At 28.2% G+C, this 20,972-nt stretch overlaps 1 protein-coding gene across 3 annotated transcripts in view; it reads right to left on the bottom strand.

The window, feature by feature from the left end:
- pico (ras-associated and pleckstrin homology domains-containing protein pico) overlaps positions 1 to 20,972 on the bottom strand; it is a 90,382-nt gene that overhangs the window by 30,028 nt on the left and 39,382 nt on the right. Inside the window, exon 1 of one of the 3 annotated variants that reach the window (XM_088188413.1) lies at positions 6,939 to 7,541. The exons of the other annotated variants lie outside the window; for them this stretch is intronic. Within the exon in view, the coding sequence (XP_088044539.1) occupies positions 6,939 to 7,202 (264 nt within the window). The 5' untranslated portion in view covers positions 7,203 to 7,541. Of the gene's footprint in view, positions 1 to 6,938; positions 7,542 to 20,972 lie in introns of those variants that run through there. 3 annotated transcript variants of the gene reach the window in all.

Genomic DNA, 20,972 nt, shown 5'->3' with positions numbered 1-20,972 from the left:
CGTTCTGTTTCTGTTTATTCTAAAGCAATAATATATTATATGAATACCCAGAATAGAATGCATATATTCCAACTGTTGCTTTGAGAAGACAGACGGTTCAAGATCGACGCATTCCCGAGGGGCCACTCGAGACGCAAGGAATATAGCGGCAAAAAAAGGACAGGTAAAGGCGCACGCAAAAAAATGATCCAGAACGTGAAAATAAAATGCTCCAAAGGCTTCCAGCTGAGACGTTTTTGGCAACGCTATTGGAGACGGTTCGGTCCAACATGCTTGAACCATAACATCAAAAATACCATAAAATTCTTTCATTTCTAGTTTTCCTTTCGCGTTAAATCTTTAGAACCATCGCTGGATCACTGGATCGAATAGTATGTTTTTATATTTTAAGTATCGCCCATACCTTAAAAAATATATAAGATACTCTCAGAATATCATTAAGAACATAGTACCTTAACAGGTTGCCTTAATTTAAAATATTACAATGAAATGATACGAACCGGAGCTGTCCCACATAACTGACATTAAATAGATCAATCTACAATGACAGCATATAAAGGAGCTGGATGGCGGCAACCATAGGCGAGTCGGCTAGTGCGGATGTCCTGGCTTTAACAGTCATCAGAAGAGGACGCGAACATGACTTAGAAGGAAATTATGACGTTTTGTGGATCAAAAATATGCTTTAGAGAAGCAGTGACTGTATTGGCCGTATTATTATATATATTTTAAGTATTCAGATGATAAGGATTAATAAAATAAAAAAATTAAACTACCAAAGAATCTGTGCATAGCATTCTATTGAAACTTTAAAAATGAAAATCATTCACTACAGTGAAACCTTGATTTGCAAGTAACTTTTAAGAGTGTTTCACAATACAAGCAATTTCTATTAATTAATTAATATAAAACTTATTATCTATCTATAATTTATCATATACTACATATATTAAAATATAAACTTGCTTAATAGCAAGCAATGAAGCGGTTACTTATTTACTTAACCATATAATGTCCCTTACAGTTATTATCTGTAATGTACATATATATTTCTATGAACTTTCATCGTTCCTCGAAAATTTTAAAACTCCAATAACCGATTAGTGTTTCGCATTGAACACCGTTTTAACAGTACTAACCAGGTATTCACAAACCTCAGCAATTGAGAGTTCGTTCCTTTATGTTTGGGTTAAACTGATAATCAAGCTTTCACGGCTTGTGTTTAATTTTTAGAAAACGTTGTAAAAGTCATAAATGATTGCATAATACAACGACCAAGTCAGACTATCAATGCATATATATATTTACTGATAATAAGCAAGATAATTATCTATCGGGGTATTCGTTATACATCGACTTGTTGAATCAAATATATGTAATGTTTTAGTAGGATTGAAAAGCAATTGTCGGATATATCTTCATATAATCATGAAAATTTTACATTTAAATATTATGCATACAAAGTTTCTACTAACTTGAAACACACAATCATAGCATTCGTTTATAGTTATTCTCAATAGCGCTATTGCCACATTATTGAGTTGACAATCATTATTTGTTAAAACCAGATATACCGCTATTGTTAATTGCCACAAAATTAGATTGAATAGTTGCAGCAAAATCAATTCAGTGTAGATGCAAAATAACATATTTCTGATTATTTTTTAAATGTTAAATATTGATTTGAGTTGAAAAGTGTATCTTTGGATTTTGCTTTATATGGTTTTGATAACTAATTAAAAAAACTATTTAAAGCTTATTATCAACTTTGACTGCGAGCATACCAATATTGTATACATATGTATAATACATACTGCCGATTTACACTACTGAAAAAAAATTTGACCTCACCAGTTAACTTGAGTTATTCAATTATAACTCAGATTTTAAACACGCACGCACAATAAGTATCGAATATATATACATCAGCGCTTATGTTACGAATCTTGTGAGCAATGTAAATATTTGTACATTTTTTTAAAGTAAATAACTGTAACCGCAAGTGAAAAGGGTTCAAGCGTAATTCTAGGAACCGCTCGCGCCTGGTTAAAATAACCAGAAATTGGTGCTTACAAATTGGTGATTATATATATACATACCTACATACTTTCATACGCTTTTTATATTAAATATTATTTTATGCATCTGCGAGTACCTCCCATTTTGTAGTTTGGATGATATAATTCTGGTTTGCAGTACATTTATTTTAGTTTGGTTTTATATACATACAATATTTGATGGAACTAATTATATTTGTAAATATTTTTTACACCCGGGAAAAAATCACGAATGCACAATTATATACCTGACTAATTAAATATTGCTTTAATCTTCACCAAACAGATAATTTTAAAATATTACCCATAACACCAAATAAGGAGAAATTAAATTTTTCATTTTTACTTCTCGATTTTGTCAAAAATTCTTAAAAAAGACAAAACTTCGCGAACATGTAAATGTTTAAGCATAACTCTTTAAGAAACCCCCATTCCTACGCGTGGCGATTTCTTCTTATCTGATTATTAGCGTAGTTCTTAGCACATATAAGGTCAAATGAAGTAAATGAGAAAATGGAAAACAATACTTCCGACCTTTAATAAAAACTTCCAATAAATCATGCATCCATCTATTCTTATGCATCATTATAAAAATATGCAGCGATTTTAAACACACAACACATTTTAAAATATTTATAAATAGAAATTAAATGTTTAACTTGTAAACTCGTGGCAAATTTCTTGAAAAATAGGAATATGAAATCGCCAGTTATAGTTACTCAATTTAAATCACACAAAAAATGTTAAAGTGTAATCGATCGGAAAAGTTGTGGTTGCTATATATTCCATAATTATATTTAATTTAAAGAAACATTATTTCAGTGAATTTGATTTATAAATAAAAAATTGATACAAAGGTAGAAAATAAATAATATAATAATACACTCAATTTTCAGACAATATAAATAAAATACTTATTTTATTATTTTAAAAATAAAAGTCACGTTGTAGTACACAAAACTCGATAACAAAAAACAAGGCGATGTAATTTTGTTGTATTTATTATATAATTATTATATAAATATATTCAATGAAAAAGTCAAATAATGAATTTATTATTATACGCAATTTTCGGACAATACAGTTAAAAATACTAACATATTTCAATCCTTTTGAAGTACAAGTCACGTTGTAGTACCCAAAACTCAATAACAAAAAACAATACGGTTTTTTTTATTTGTCTATTATTAGATATATATTATAATTTAATATTTAAGCGTTCAATTAAAATTATTTGCTCATAATTTTAATGCAATTTTCTCAACTCTCAAAAACAGTGCGTAACAGTGAAAATTTAAATATACAGTGACAATGTCAACCTTTTTAGCCATCGGATGTAATAAATCATATAAGAAGAATGTCGATTAAGAGGCGAATTAAAAATTATTTATAAATCTTCGATTGCCAGTTTTTCGTGTTGAAAAACGAAAACTTTTTTTTATAATTGAATTGTTGGCATAAATACTGTACTAATAAGAAAAAAACAACAATTATAAAATATTTTGATACATTTTCATTTTTTTCAATTACAACTTTTAATTTTATAATATAAATATATTGTCAGTGAGTTTTGGTTAGCAAAATAAAAAACCTTAATATTTTTTTGATATTAATTTATGTTGCAAAAAAAGTATATATTATATGGTTGTTTGACAGTAAAGCTATGGATATCTATGGTTAAGTATTATATTATATATGTGCATGCATAAGTAAATGTTTTTTAAATGTTTCGAAAATATTTACCAATATCAAAAAATATGCGTAGCAATGTAAGTCCATTCATATAAATTTGAAATATACATATAGTACACAAAACTAATAAAACACTAATTTTAATGTGAAATAACATTATAAAAATATAAGATAAAATAATATGTTATAATTAAAATTTAAGTAAAGTTCATAATCACATATGTTTTACAAAAATATTGTGAGAAATAAAATTTGTTGTTTTTTTTTTTAAAACTACTGTTGAAGTAATAATTATAATAAAGTGTGTTAATATGAATCAACGAAAGTTCAAAGTCACCGTCTCAGTCGACGGAATAGTTTAGGTAGTAAGTCACACAATTCTGAGCGGAAAGGCACGTCCTCTATGTTCTTAAGTCAATGAGACATACAAAGAAAATAATAAGCGGTAATTTTATGGATATTATATTTGATTATTGATTTCACATAATTAAAACCAATACCGTCATAAATACTTGAATGACTGATATTTCTTCCACAGTATATTTGATCTTATATGTAACTTAATAATAAGCGAGGCATACGACAATTGTGTGTAAAAATGGTTGATTACTATCTGGAACAAAAATAATAAAAGGCGTAAAGTAACTATCAAATTTTCCCAGTCGGTGATATAAACTGGTCTCTAGCAATCGATATTTCCTTTCGCCCAGTGGGTAATATTTTTTAGATTGTGACTGCTTTTTTGGATGCAGTTGGGGCAAAAACCTCATCATTTTATAATATTTATATTTCGCAATCATATTGCCGCTTCATACATCATTAAAATATTTTGAAGAAAAAAAAAACATATTTTAAAGTACAGTGAATATCATTGAAATAAAAAACAGTTAAAGAATAAAAGCTGTCAAAAGACCATCTTGGTGTCTTAAACTGAAAAACATAATTGACAGTTTAACTGAGTTAACTAATGATTCTACCTAATATATAAAAACAAAAAGTATGATTCATTTATTGGAACAATATGTTTGATTAAACATTTTAGTTTCTCAATTTTTTTCATTTCTCTAGAAATTTGGATTCTCCTTTTCTCGAGAATTCCTAAGAAATTTTGATAAATAAAATATGTAATAATACACTTTATTATTGTACAGAGAATTGAACGAGCGTTAAAGAAAATAATCTTCAATAGGACGATAAATTGCTATATTGGATGCGAATAATCAAATGACCAGAGCGGATCGATCTACTTCAATTGATAGAGCATCGAATTATAAAGGAATTTTGGGCTCCCGTATTTATACACAAATCATAGAAAAAATTGATTTAAACATTTGAATTGTTGCTGATTAAAACATTTGAAAATATTTGCACAAATTACATAATTTTTAACTTAAGAAATCTGCAAATTTTTCAAGAAATGAAAATTCTCGATTTTGTATTTTTCTTGATAAATTCTTCAGGAAAAAAACACTAATTATATATTTTCAATTACACAATAAATGTTACAGAGAAATCGGTCACAAAAGTATTAATTACCATATTATTAATTATTACTTTATTTAAAAATAATTGGTAATTTAGTTGGTTTCACAGAAAAAATATTTCTGTAAATTTAATTTATAAATAAAAATTTAATATAATTTATTAACATACTGAATTTCCAGACAATAAATATAGTTTATTTTAACCCTTTGATGTAGGTAAGTCTCGTTGTATTATATAATACAAAACTCGATAACAAAAAACAAGGCTATTTAATTTGGCTATTATTAGGTATATATTATAATTTAATATTTTAGCGTTTTAGAAGAATATTTCTGTAAATTTAATTTATAAATAAATATTCAATAGAAATGTCGAAAAATAAATTTATTATTATATACTCAATTTTCAGACAATATAAATTAAAATTATTATTTTACCGTTTTAAAAGAATATTTTGGTAAATTTGATTTATAAATAAATATCCAAAAGAAAGGACGAAAAATAAATTGATTAATATACTGAATGAATAGAAAAATCGAAAAATAAATATATTATTACACTCTATTTTCAGACAATATAAATAGAAATACTAACGTATTTAAATCCATTGGAAGTAAGTCACGTTGTAGTACACAAAAAACAATATAACTTAATTTTGTTAAACCTGACTAAATTAAAGTATTTTTTTAATTTTCTATTTTAGTGTTCAGGGAGCATATTTCTGTAAGATTTTTTACAAACAAAAAATTGAATAGAAAAGTCGAAAAATAAATTTATTAATATACTCTATTTTCAGGCAATATAAATAGAAATACTAACTTATTTAAATCCATTAGAAGTAAGTCACGTTGTAGTACACAAAAAACAATATGATTTAATTTTGTTTAACCTGTCTAAATTAAGGTATATATTTTAATTTCCTATTTTAGTGTTCAGGGAGAATATTTCTGTAAGATTTTTTTACAAATAAAAAATTGAATAGAAAGGTCGAAAAATAAATGTAAAATATACTCAATTTTCAGATAATACAAATAAAAATATTAACTTATTTAAATCTCTTTGAAGTGAGTCACGTTGTAGTACACAAAAATAACAAAAAACAATATGATTTAATTTCGTTTAACCTGTGTAAATTTAGGTAAATATTATATTTTAATATTTTAGCGTTCAGGGAGAGTATTTCTGTAAATTTGATTTGTAAATATAGTATATTTAATAGACAGGTCGACAAATAAATTTATTAATACACTCAATTTTTAGAACATAAATAAAATCTAACTTATTTCAATCCCTTTGAAGTAAAAGTCATGTTGTATGTAGTACACAAAACTAACAAAAATAACAAAATCAACAATATGATTTAATTTTGTGTCTAAATTTAGGGAGAAGTAAATTAAAACTATAAAAATGGAAATTAGAAAGCATTACAAGCATTGATAATAATATTGCCGATTTTGTTAATTATCATATTTATAATAATTTATAATCCATTATCTACTGACTTACGCGTAGGTCGGCACTGTTCCGTAACTATTTTTTTAAATATTTTAAGTGTTAAGGTTTGTATTTATTGAATTAGAGTTCGGGAGCTTTTTAAACATACCACGTTTGTCCATTCGAGTAATGAATTGTGCAAGATTCTAATTTATATGAATCCATCTGCGATCGGAATTCGGTATAAATAGACAAATAACTCGTACTCACTTCGTTCCAGACCCTCCTGAGCAGATCGCTGCCGAGAGGCATTTCCGGTATTTTGGCCAGAGTGTGCTTCCGGCCTGAGTTGATGCTGTGGCACCTTCGGAAGGTGGTCGACTGTAAAGACTCCTCGCGATCTTCGTACAGGATGTCCTCCAACTTCAGCTCGACTCTTGGAGAAGAGTGTCTTTCGGCGGAAGACTTAACGCGGAAGCTCCTGTTCAGACTGGACAAAAAGCCCGGCCTGACCGGCCTTTTGTCGCACTCCATCTCAGGATCGAATCAGACCGTCGTCTTCCTGCTCATAGCGGATGTTCGCGTAGAAGCAGGTGGTGATGCAAAACGACAGCTGTTCTTACTTACACTATAATCGTACACAAATCACAACGAGATCGTTCCGGAACGCACTTGATTTCGGTCATTAGACGCTAATTTGTCGAGAAAATCGGCGGCGATCAATTATTCAGGTCAATAGGAATCGACTTTTATTCATTCAATAGTGTTTAGAAAAAAAACAATGCGGATAAAAGCGATGCAGAAGATGTATGAATCGTATTACGACAGAACACACACCACACAACCAGCGACCGACGCGCATAGGGCGCAACTAACAAGAGCAGAGTTGTAGCATAGAGATGTGACACGCTGATACAAATTTGTAACCAAAAATATTTTATATTACTCCATCGTATTTTATAACAAAAACAACACTTCAAATCGATAGTTTTCAAACATTAAATTATTACATTCGCTATTAAAAAAAATCTTGACGGTTCCCTTTATTGCGTAAAATAATTCAGGTACTTTTTTAAATAGTAAAACATGTACTTTGTAATTTACACGATAATAACAATAAAGTTTACGTATATTGATGTTTATAAATGCATTTTTTCTTAATGCAACAAATAAAATATCTATAAAGTACAATTCGGAGATATTTTTTCACCACAAAATGTGTTTGATATTTTGATTTAATAGCAGCTAATGCAGCTTCTTTAAATTACGTCACAAGTTTAGGGGCAGTGGCGAATTATTTCGATCGATAGATTTTCATATTACGTATATAAAAAAAACTATCTGTAATTATAATTTCTTCTAATCACAAATATCTAGTTATTTTTGTTAAATATGTTTCAATTATAGCATTAATTAAAATAAATTGCATTATTATTTATGCTTCATATAAAAATAATACCATATCAAATGTGAAAATTCTAACTGTATATATTTGCGTTAGCACAGTTAGTTTAAGAGCTATCCATTTCAGCATTATTCATAGTTGAGAAAGAGGTGGCAAGTTTGGGATGAATAATGATGTAATGGATAGTTCTCGAACTGTCTTTGTAAACGCAAATAGGGTATAGATGAAATGTAAAAATATAGATAAAACGTAAAAGTTTATACTAAAGAAAAACTTTTCCCGCATTAAATTTAAAAGAGAATTTTTAAGAACGTATCGAGCATACATACATAATCTAACGTCATTTTCGACAAACATGATCCATAAACTATATAAATGCAATTGAAAATAAAGATTTTAAATCTTTTTAATTCAAAAACACCACTTGCGTTTTAAATAGGCATAGCCCCCCTCTCAAATGACGTCCATACTTAGAATTCAAGTTAAAAGCAATAAAAACTTACTGTAGTAGTATAAACGATCGGTTATCTAATGCACATATTGAGTCTTTTTATAACACTATTACGTCTTACAATAAGTGAGAATATAATCAAGCATATTTAAACCGAATTTTTCATAATAAGAGAGCGCAAAAAACAATAATCCCTTCTCATAAGCGATTAAATCCACGTCAAAGACAGTAAAATCATGCCTTCATTCCCACTGCAACGGCTTTTATTGCTATTGACGTGTATTTTTAACTTCTGAGAAGTGATAATTAATTTAGTACTCCCATATTGACCAAAATTCGGTTTAAATATACTTTGACCAATACTCTTATAACGCTCGTTACCAAGCAGACGACGGCACCGAAACGATTTTATTGCTTTTGACGGGAATTTTTGCTTTCTGAAAGGTGATAATTGTTTTTGCGCTCTATTATTAAACAAAATTTGGTTTAAATATACTTTAATCAACCCTCTTATATTAAAAGTCCGTAGTAATATCAGTATGGATAAATATTATATTTTTTAAATCAGTTAAATTATATTTTCGCTAATAGAAATATATATTTACTGTTAAATTTTATTTGGACTTCACTAATGAAAATATAACTTCATCGAAAGATACACATTCACTGTAACATTTATACATTGCATGTAGGGATTCCAATCCCGGGATCCCAAATCCCGGGATCCCGGGATCCCGAACGATTTTCAATACCCGATGAGTCCCGGGATTATAAAACATAATCCCGAATTTTTCGGATTGGTTGATTTATCAAGCACAATCGAATTATTATTGACAACATCGTTATATTTCGTGTTCAAACTTGCGCGAGTTGCACGTGTCATCTGTGAATCTTTGAGGCTGTGAGTCTGAACGTGCTTTTTCAGCAGCAGGCTGCTTAGGAACCAAAAGCAGATCAAGGCTAAATGATAAAACACTTGATGCTTTGATGTTACTTCGTGAGTTTTATTCAAAATAATGTTTTCAATTAATTGTGTCTATGAATGTAAATACCTATGTACATACATTGTCAAAAGTTCATTTTTTCAGTTTTTTCTTCTCAAATAAATATATAAGACCTTCCCTTTTTTATTTTTATTATATTATTTTCTATTTTAAGTCCAAGACTAAAATTATACGTACTTTATACATTGTACGTTATAAAAAAACAGATGTAAAAATATTATGTATTATTCATTTTAAATTATTTTTATCGATAAAATAACATGAAAATTATCCCGGGACTGGTCCCGGGATCCCGGGATCGACTAATTGCAATACCGAAATCCCGGGATCAAAATTTTGGCCCGGGATTGGAATCCCTAATTGCATGTAAATAAATAATAATGAGTATGTATATGTACATACGTATAGAAAAGTTAAAATCATATAATTTTACGTCAAAAAAAATTGGTTTCGCAAAAATATGATTACGAATGACCAGAAAGCATATATAGCTTTGCTCGACAAAGCTTAAGCATCTATTTACTTTGATTCAAAACAAATTTAACTAGAGTTGCAGTCCACAATTTTTGTTTCAATAAAGTGTCACATGATATTTATAACAATTGCTCGTTTTCAGAAGTTGTCAAGCTATATGCAAAACCAACCTTTGTAGTAAAAAGGTATGTCGAAAAACACGTAAGTTTAATTACGATTCTCATTTTTATATTTAAGTAATATACAAATTTAGATGTTTTATTTCATTACAAAGTTTTTGGTAAATTTTCACACTTTTGAACTATCTAGATTTGGTGATTTATCTTAACTATAATGTACAAGACATAAAGTTGAAAATAGCTGATTTTAAAATTGATTGAATTTCATTTTATTTTTTTAATTTGTACTGATTATTTAATTTTATTACATTGCGTTACATTTATTAATAATAAATTAATGGGCGCAAATTCTAGTTTTTAAAATATATTAAATTACACTGGTGTACTTAAATATGATAATTAAATTTTAATTATTATTTAAATCCGTGTTACTATTTTATAATAGTGCCCAACATGGCACATCACTAGAGCGACGCGTCGCCGCCTGGCACGCCGCCACATAGAATGCATTTTGAACATACCATATTTGTAAAGGGTTGCTATGCATATTTGTTTGCGCAAATCTGCGCTTATCCTCCCCGACTCGATGATCATTTAGCAACTTTAGATGCTACTCTAGTTAAATAATTTGTTAATTAATTACTATTAAAATATATTTATTGCATTACATTTATATTGTATTTTTTGTATCAGAATTTTAATACGGTTGTGGAAAGATTTTTTATTACATGGGTCAGAATTTATCAGAATATAAGCGGCCAGAATTAATAATAGATGGTCGGAATCTATATTTTATGCTTAAAATTCAAATTGGACTGGTTTAAATTTATATTAAATGCTAAGAAATGATTTTTTTAGTCAGTATTTATTACATTTCATTGGTCACTATTTATATATAAAGAACATCCAGTATTTATACGTATCTGTATTATAAACTCAAGGTCAGTTTTATGTTAACATATGGTCAGTATAATAATATAAAAGCATCATCAATGTGTTTTAGGGCCAATTTATTTGGTTGGGATCGCAATATTGTCATTGTCACAACAACCCAAGCGTGCTTTCCGTCGCCGCTCTGTCGTTATTCCAGCTTCGTTCGTTGGCATGAATACCATCACGTTATGTTATTTATTCAAAAATATTTTATAATATATTTCTAAAATAAATAATTGATTGCCCATTTATATTTATAAATGTTATAATATTTTCTTAGATTCAAATGATCGCCCAATATTTTAATTCTGATCGATCTATATTTTTATTCTAACCGTATGCTATTTTTATTCCAACAATTTAATATGTATTCTGATACTGAACAATATAATTATGTCCATGTATTATTTTAATTCTGATTGTCCTATATTTTTATTCTAACCATTTGATATTTATTCTGACCAAAATAATTAAATATAACCAGGCTGTTAATAAAATTCTGACCGAGATTTGATTTTTATTCTGAAAATTTATTATGTTGCCTTTATATTTTAGTAACCAATTGTAAATCACTGTATAGCAATGAATCCATATGTGAATTTTGCAAAACTTCACAAAAATCGCATTTTTCTGAACAAAGTTGTAGAGACCATTCAAAATGATCGCGTTAGAATTGAATTGTACAATTCATAAAACTACTGATTTGAACAAGCAAAAAAAAAATAATGATAAAAGCTAGTGAATGTGCAAAAAACCGCGTTTCAGCGGCATGCCCGAAAGGAATTTAAATTACAATGGACCAGCTAAATATTTAATTTGTGAATATTATTAACACTATTTGTATAACAAGAGTAGTTAGTAATGATGGACTAGTAAACTATATATTAGATTAAATGTTAATATTTTTTACTTTTACATACATTGTTTATTGTCGTTTAATGTTACTCTCCGTTGATTTTTCAACGTGTTAATAATATATAATCATGCTTTTATTTTCAGAGCATCTTTATTTAAAATATTTAGTTTATTATGGAGCGATGCGTTGTCATACTACGTACATGTGATTTGCTTGGATTCTTTTACGCGAAAGCATATATGATTACACACGTGTTGTTTAAAAAAAAAAATTAAATGATGTGTGTAAGTTGACCTTGTATATTATTATACAGATGCCGTGCTAATAATTGGTTAGTTCTTGTGCGAAAGCCGCTCGTTGGCGCGATGATGAATGAGTGTGTGCCATTAAATTCTTCGTATCCAACAATTGGTTAATGTGACCAATTGGCGGTTAAGTAACACACCAGTAGTCAAGACAATGCTTTTACATTGCAACCAATAAAAAAAACTGTCAGAATCCAGCGTTTGAACGCACCATGATTTGTTCTAACCGAATCCTTCGATATCTTGTGTTGTAAGTGATTAAATATATTATCAGAATCAGGAAAAATAATATTTTCCTATATTGGGATGCCTTCTAGAAATATGCCACTTAGTGAAAAAATTAGTCCTCTGAAATTTGAAATAATAGAACAACGGGAAAACGTGATATGTAGAATGAAGTTATTTTTTTAGAACTCAACAATATTCGGTAAATACATTAAAGCACGTGATATTTATAGTTTTATTACCAAAAAAGAAAATAATGTCATCGCAATCTTCAGTCGACTTCACAAAGTACATTTTAAAGGGAAATTTCAAGGCGAAATATTGCACTAAGAAGATCTTCTTTTCATTTTACACAACAGAAATAGAGACATACGGTGAACATTAACTAAGACACCATCAGGTATGAGTATATCTGAGTACAATAATAATACTCAAATTTATATATTAGTTCTAGTAGATAGCAACTGTGTGTTCGATAGCAACCATATTTTTATTAAAAATTATAAATCTGTAGTATCACGTAAAAGCAACTTCCTCGTTCATATCCTTTGTCGTGCTAAAGGACTATCTTGGTTTCTAGTCGCGTGCCTTCGTCAACTTCCTGCGTTACTACATCACCGTTCTTTGATGGATGGACCCGAAGTCAAAAAACTACCAAAAAATACGCTATTTTGTATTCACAGCCACAAGTCATAACTCCTTAAACTCGGATATACAAATATATCCGTTTTATTGCCCCTGGAGATGAATTAAAAATAACATTATACATTGTGAAGGACCAAATCGGAAATATTCAAAGCTCGGTGGGCTAGAAAGCAAAATTAAAGTGAGCTTTAAAAAATAAGAAAGAAACATAATTTTTCTATTTGTATATTTTATCTATTCAAATCTATTTAGCATAATTTTAGCATATATCGCAAATTGCACAAAACATGTGTCTTTAATATTATAATAAGCAATACTTATAAAAATATTGTAATTGCTATTTTTGCTACAACATCTCATCATACTTGGATATGAAAACAGTCACTTCCTATCGTTAAAATTTATTGTAAATGGTCATCGGTTAATGCTGACCAAAAATTATGATTTTATCTATGAAAATACCGCCAAGTACAACTATAAATCCCCAAACATATGATCTTTATTGATTATATTTGTCATATAGAGAATTCTGTTAATATCATCACTTTGAAAATTAATCACTTCAACTTGAAGGTAAAGTAAAAATTTCTTAATTGTTTTTTTACAATCGTAATGTATTCTTCCCTTTTTACTGTAAAATAACCTCTCTGAAAAACTGTAAAATGTTATAAATTGTTATAAATTGACATAGCGCGCCTTGAAAAAACGTGGGCGTTTGAGAGCTGAAAAAGTTGGGAGCCACTGCAAAAGCAAAAGAAAATCTTTCGAAATCATTTGCTTTGCTAGTAGATTGCCTATTGATGTTACTCACAATGTGCTCAATACTTCCTGCCTAAAGTCTGATAGATTGAAATAAAGCAGCAACAATCATACACCATTTTATTAATTTACTAATGGAAAATAGCTTTATTTTATAATTTAATAAATGTGCTACTCTTAAACTGACTTTAGTTATAACCTTGTTTTCTAACGTCACTGCGAAATGTGAAGCAATGTAGCACCACATACGTTCATACGTTCGACGGTTGGCCGTTTTAAAATGTAAAATATATTTACAGCTCGTGTGCTAAATTAAAATAGGCAACAGGGTGCAGTTTGCCGACCCCTGTTTTAGAGAATAGAGGTTATTCAAGATCAAATAAATGAATGACTAACTCAAAATGATCATATACCGCCTAACGCTTATTTTATGTGCATAAGAGTATAATACCATAATCAAAGCTAAGTCATATATACATCATAGTGTATGAGGTCTGCCGAAGCAAATACTACTGTATTTGTAAAGGAAGTAAATATGTAGTTTAAAGTAAATATTCACAATATGATCTAGACTATTAATCATCGATATTTATAGAAGCAATAGTAAGTTGATCAAAGAGCAAACCGACACATTTCGTTTGATTTCCTACTTTTAATATAATTTAGATATAGAATTATAATGTTTAAAATGATTTAATAAACATAACAGCATCACAAATCATTAATAGGAACCCATAGTACTAATCTTATTATAATATACGAAGGGCTTGCAAAATATAAGACTTAAATCAGCTACCTCTGTATAAGCTTTTTTAAACTTAAGCGTAATAAATAAAAATTATGAATTCGCGATAAATATGAATAAAACTTTTAAAGCATCCATATGTGTTTATTAGTTAATAAAAGTATTGATGCCTAATAGTAAATTATATAATATGATTTTATAAACTTAAAAAGATTTTACCATAACATTTAATGGAATGTTTAATTATATTACTAATCATGCTTAACTTGATTGTCTTAGTAAAGATTGACAAATAGGAGATCAGCTATTAAGTCAAAGTCAACCGAAATTAATTGAATTGAAACTACTCTTAACTATTCATATTTACCACTTGATATTAAAAGTGAAGTGTTATACTTTGAAAGGGCTTTATGAGGTTGATGAGATATTAACGATTAAGGGAAACCCTTGAGTATACGGATTTATTGGAATGCATAGTATGTCAATTGAACGAGTAACATTATTTTGCTACCATATCAAGTGGAGCTTTTTAAAATATTTGTGTCTCAAAGTCAAGAGGTCTAATACTTATTGATGGCATTACATCGCTTTCCTCTTACTATATTTCTGACATTCTTCTCACCAATGTAAACTATGTATATACATATATATATATTCATATAGTGCATGAAACGAAAGCATTTTCATTGTATAAATACAAAATATTATTTTCAAGTTTAATATTGCCATTGAAATGTTTAATTGTTTAATTTAATTTTAAGAATATTTTAATATTATTATATTTTAAATTACACGCTACAATTTTTGTTAAAATTTATTGATTTTTTTTTTTTTTAATATTGTTTTTAATATTAAAAAAATACTATAGTTATATATATGTCTATTACTGTTTATTAGATTTTTATGCTTATACATATATATATTGTTATAGTTTTACGAATCAATTAATTCGCTGGACTACTTGACTTTAACATAACTTGCTTATAAAATTTAATTTTTGTATACAAATACCTTCTTAAAATTTATAGAACCCAGAAATATATTTTAAAATTAAAAATACAGCTTTGTATTAGAAAAAAATACTAATGACTAATGTAAGGAAATTATAAAAAAATATATTGTTAGGTTAAATAATCTAGTTGTATATTGTACAGTAAGAATAGTGTGGGATTTAAATATTATTCTTCTTAAAAATATATAACTTTAAAACCTAAAATGAAGCTGTAAATCAATGAATAAAATAAAATTAAGATTGAATTAAAAATCAAGGTGTTATTAAAAAGTAATGATTCTTAAGTAAATTATAAAAATAAACTGTTTAGTATAAAAATGTTTTGTACACTATATAGTAAGATTAATGTGCGATTTGTATATCAATCTTCTTAAAAATCTATATGTTTTAAAGCAAACTAATGACTTCAAAGTAAATAATAGAGATATAAATATTATTATAACTTATACCTAATTGTACAAAATAACTATAAGCATTACGTATTTTTTTAAATTTAATTTATTACTTAATTTCAGTAAAATGGATAATAAAAAATGCCTACTGTACAAATACTTTATTTTACATTTATTCTAGAGACAAAATTACGGTATACATATATAAATATAATATTTCACTGTTATTTTATTGCTTGTCTAAAATAATGAAAATTTAGATTTAATATTATATATTTCATTTTCATACAATAATTTGGATAAATTCTAAACAATATTTTTTAGGTATAAAGCTAGTATAAATATAGTATATTTCTTTCCTACTTTTTTTTCTGTATTTTTTTAAATAGAGCACATTTTTTATACAAAAATTTTGAAGTTTAATCTTATTTTAATAAATAAGCATATTATTCCTGATGCGAATTTAATTCAAAATATGTTTTCAAACAACATATTATTGGAAAATTTATAAAATTAATCCAGCGAACCCTAATGGAATTATATCGTTTGATCCGAACGCAAACGATGTAATTTTCTCTACAGTTAAGATAAATTTTTAACTCATCTTCCCTAAAAAAATAATTTATGAATTATTCAGTGTTTATTTTGAATACTTGTGACTAATGAATACACACTCTATCGAATTTTATGTAAAAATGTCAACTTAAAAACTCAATAATATGCTCTCGACATTGTTGAAATATTGTTTAATTTATCTGTTCGTCTTTATGTCAATTCATAAACAACCGTTTTTAGAATCTTAATCATTCCTTTCGGTATTTAAGTCAGAGAGCTTTCGATGAAAGCTCTGTATTGAACCACTTCAATTTCTTTTGATGCACTTCTATCGGTACTTGAGGTAGCAATAAGTGGCGAGAATTCCAAAGTCGACATTAATTGACGCACCTGGTGACGTGTACAGTTAATTTCAAGAGTAAACAATGCTGCGCCTCTCCGGATGTTCAAAATTGGGCGAGGATATATTATTTGGATATTCCACAATTATTGCATTGTTTGGTCGATGCCTCTCTGCAGAGGGTCATTGCACGTTTCGCCTCATTTCAGGCATGACATATATGGCGTCTGCCTATTAATCCTAGTATGTATAATTAAAATAGACATAGACATTGACGAAAGCTACATACGTAATAAGCCACCTATGGATGTCAATTTCATAGTTGATTTGGATTGTATGCGAATTTTTCTTGACACCAGAATAGGATTTTTTTAATTAATCTGTCGGATATTATTTCTCAAATTAAGTATAGACAGATTCTAGGGGAGATAAGGTTGTCTTTGAATTATATATTGTTAAATCTATATTCGTATAAAACAGGACTGCCAAATCAGTCGATGGCCATGTGAATTTAGTCGATGATTCTTTACATATAAAACAAAGAAGTTACTTAATTTAATTTAGAGTTAAATGTCAACTAATTTAAATAAATTAACACCTTTTTAATTAAATAAATAAAAGTTTATAGAACCAAATAAAAAAACAATGGTTAGAGTAGTATCATTTTTCTTACTCCACATAGTAAAATACATCTTATCCCAGTGTAAAGTGCAATTTACATTGCTCTTGAAAATGTACGTCTACTTTGACTATTAACTCCTCGTTTGTCTTAAACTTATTCCCAGCGAGGAATTTTTATAACTGTGGGAACAAATTAAAATCGCAGGCGACCAAATCTGATGAATAAAAAATTGATTTTGGCAATTGTTTGTATTAATCATTAGTACGGCTTATTCATTAATAATTTATAAATAAACCGTACATTTTTGTGATATTGAAAAATAATATAAATAATTTTATGAACATTTTACTGATTTATAACCATTTTTATGGATTTTTCGAGTTCATAGAACTGCCAATATTAATTATGCGGCCACAGTAAAATTTCACGTGAGAACCACTGAGCTATAGTATATATATATATATATGTATATTAGTACAATTATTGAAAGATAGACTACTGGAATCCAGCCCTATATATCCAACGTATAATTAGGACAGGCATCGGATAATGTCTTTGTCTGTGGCACAATTTGTGCATCGATGCGGGTATTAATTTACTGCATTCTAAGGCAGAACCAAGTTCAGTCTCACATGTATTGACCAATTTTAAAAGCAATACATATTCTCTTCTAACATTTTTAATATTTTAAAAGAAGCATTCGATATCAGACGCGGTGAGAGAAAATGGCAGTTAAATCTGGTTACCTGCGGTGTGTTTCGTGATAGGCAAGAAGTATATATGTACCTAAAATCACTGTTACGACACTAACTCGGCACGATTTGACTTAAGACGCCTCCCACTCGATAAATGTAAATACATATGTACAAATATACGAAATATATAGATAATATATGTATATGTATATATATATAATATATACTTATGTGTAAAGAGACATTTATTTTTAATGTAACTTATAATCAAAAACTTATATTTAGTTCAAAATATATACTTTCACTATTGAACACTATTATTATACATTATGTCTTGGAGATCTGAACACAATACTACAAACTTTTACCATAAATATAAAATGATGATATAAATGTAATATTAACTTTTTTACTGCAATTATTCTCATCAATATTCGGCAAAATTCAACACTATTTTAATGAAGTTAACAATTTTTTTCTTTTTTTTTGATTAACGGCCATTTGAAGAAAAAATGATGAAGTTAAGCGAACTTAAATTTCCTAATGGTCCATTTATTATCTTTTCCACAACTCTTCAATTAAAATATTTATGAGTCGTATGACGATTATTATATTTTCTAATGATTGCATAATAATAGTTTAAGAAACGCTTTACTTATAGCACATAAATGGTAAGTATCTTTTAAGAGCTAATAATAAAAGTATGATTCAACTGACATAATAATTTTTCGTTTATTTTAAGCTAAGCGTAAATCGATGAATTTCACATATCCCGGGCTACAAAGACCCATATCCCTTTTCGTCCCCGTCTATAAATACAACGTGTTTTAGGGTTCATTAGACCTTCACTTTTATCCGCCTTTCTTGTTCTCGAAATACATACTTGTCTTATTTTAGTGGGCAACCGGAAACGAGCTAATCAAAATTGACGGGACAATTGGCGCTACCAGCAAGTAGGCATTCTAACCAGCAACACGATGAGCATTTTGAGTGAATTGTCAAAAAAACAGAGGACACTGTCGTCATTTTAAAAATAATTAATAAACACGTTGGATATTTAAATTTACAGTTATTCAATAAATGCTCTTTTTATTGAGTAATATATTGCAGATATATTTTAATCAATCCCCATCGGTATTGAAATTAAAGCAAGTAATCTGCGACCTTACGACGCACTGTGGGGTATTTGTCCGATCTGGGCGGCCAAAATTATTTCCCCACTTTAGTTGATTCCATAAGTGCTCTAAGTCAAATATATAATATTATAAGTGTTAAAAAAAAACTTTTTTTTTTTTAAAAAAACTTAAGAAAAAACTTTTTTTTTTATTTTTCATGAAATACTTCATGAAATTTTATTTTAATAAGTATTTAAAGTAATTCAATAAAAATTGCAGGCCCGAGGAAGAAGAATTCCGTGTTGAACGGTCGTGCGAATTTCGCCGCGTCATGTGTTAAAAATTAAAAATAAATTGTATATGTCACAAAGTTTGATATTTGCTGTTTTTTCAACAAGAAAAAGTATTTTTCAACATGTGTATATTTGGTGATTCTTAACAAATATTTCTTTTATTTTATTAGTACGCGATCCACAATTTGAGTTTTACTGATTTTACCATGGTGATCATATTATTAAAAAAACAATCATTATAAAACTGTATTTTAAATTTGACGTTTTTAAAAGTTATAATATTATAGTTTAAAACGTATAGGTCCTAACTTTCGCGACTAAGCCCAGTCCTATATTTAAGAATAATGGTATGCAATGTGTTAAAAACCGCAAAAATCCGCAGCCAATTTTACATGTATCATAAAGAGAAAAACCTAAGCTTTATATTGTATATAAAACCTACTATACAAACTGGTGGGAAATATAACTATGAACTCAAAATTAGAAAAAAAAATAGGAAAAAGTACTAAAAAATGGTACATATTCAAAACAATATTGTGTGTTTAATATGACAGCGACTTCAACAAAGAGCTATGAAACGTAGACCGATAGTGGGGGCGCTAGCGTTATGCAAAGAGTGGGGGAATTGTTGATTATTGTGCGGAAAATTATCAGTTTTACAGAGCAACTTTTTTTTACATGCGCTTAAATTTTCATAATCGACTTTTGAGCAAATACAGATCAGATCGAGCAAATACCCCATCGTGCGACGCTCACTATGATTTGAATACCATAGAAGTGCATTCTAAGAATGATTTTTTTTATTTATAGAGTACGACATTTCAAGTGTAATAACCAAATTGATTTCGTTCATATAGCAGTAAACGAAGCGTTAAAGTGTTAATTATGCAATTTTATCATACGACTAACAAGGAGTGATTTGTGGTAGTATGTATATGTCGACATATAAGGATGGAAAAACGTAAATAATTGACGCGACGTGCACACCTATATTTAACTAGCTTCAAGCATAATAGGGGCACAAAACCGAAACACCTGTTCTACCTGAGATATTCTTTATTATACACACAAATCTTCCACCTGGTGAACGTGTTCTAAATCGGTTTCGGGGGTGCGGAAGCCAACGTTGATTTATATATGTTTATTAAAAATATTTTTTTAATAAACAGATTTTAAATGGTAATATTTCATGAATGTTTGACGATATTGAATATAACTCTAATATAGCGGTTGCTAATAATATAAATTTTCAACTTCTTACGGCATTTATCCGTTTTAAATTGAATAAGAATAGAATAAAAATAAACGATCAAAATAATATATTTATTTTTGTATCAAAGCATTGTTTTTTACATAATT

This window comes from Plectrocnemia conspersa, unplaced genomic scaffold (assembly GCF_051122295.1).
Source record: "Plectrocnemia conspersa isolate PC_06_02 unplaced genomic scaffold, ASM5112229v1 ptg000006l, whole genome shotgun sequence".
NCBI classification, from domain to species: domain Eukaryota; kingdom Metazoa; phylum Arthropoda; class Insecta; order Trichoptera; family Polycentropodidae; genus Plectrocnemia; species Plectrocnemia conspersa.
Note: the sequence above shows the minus strand (reverse complement) of the source record. Positions and strands in the feature narration are given on the sequence as shown.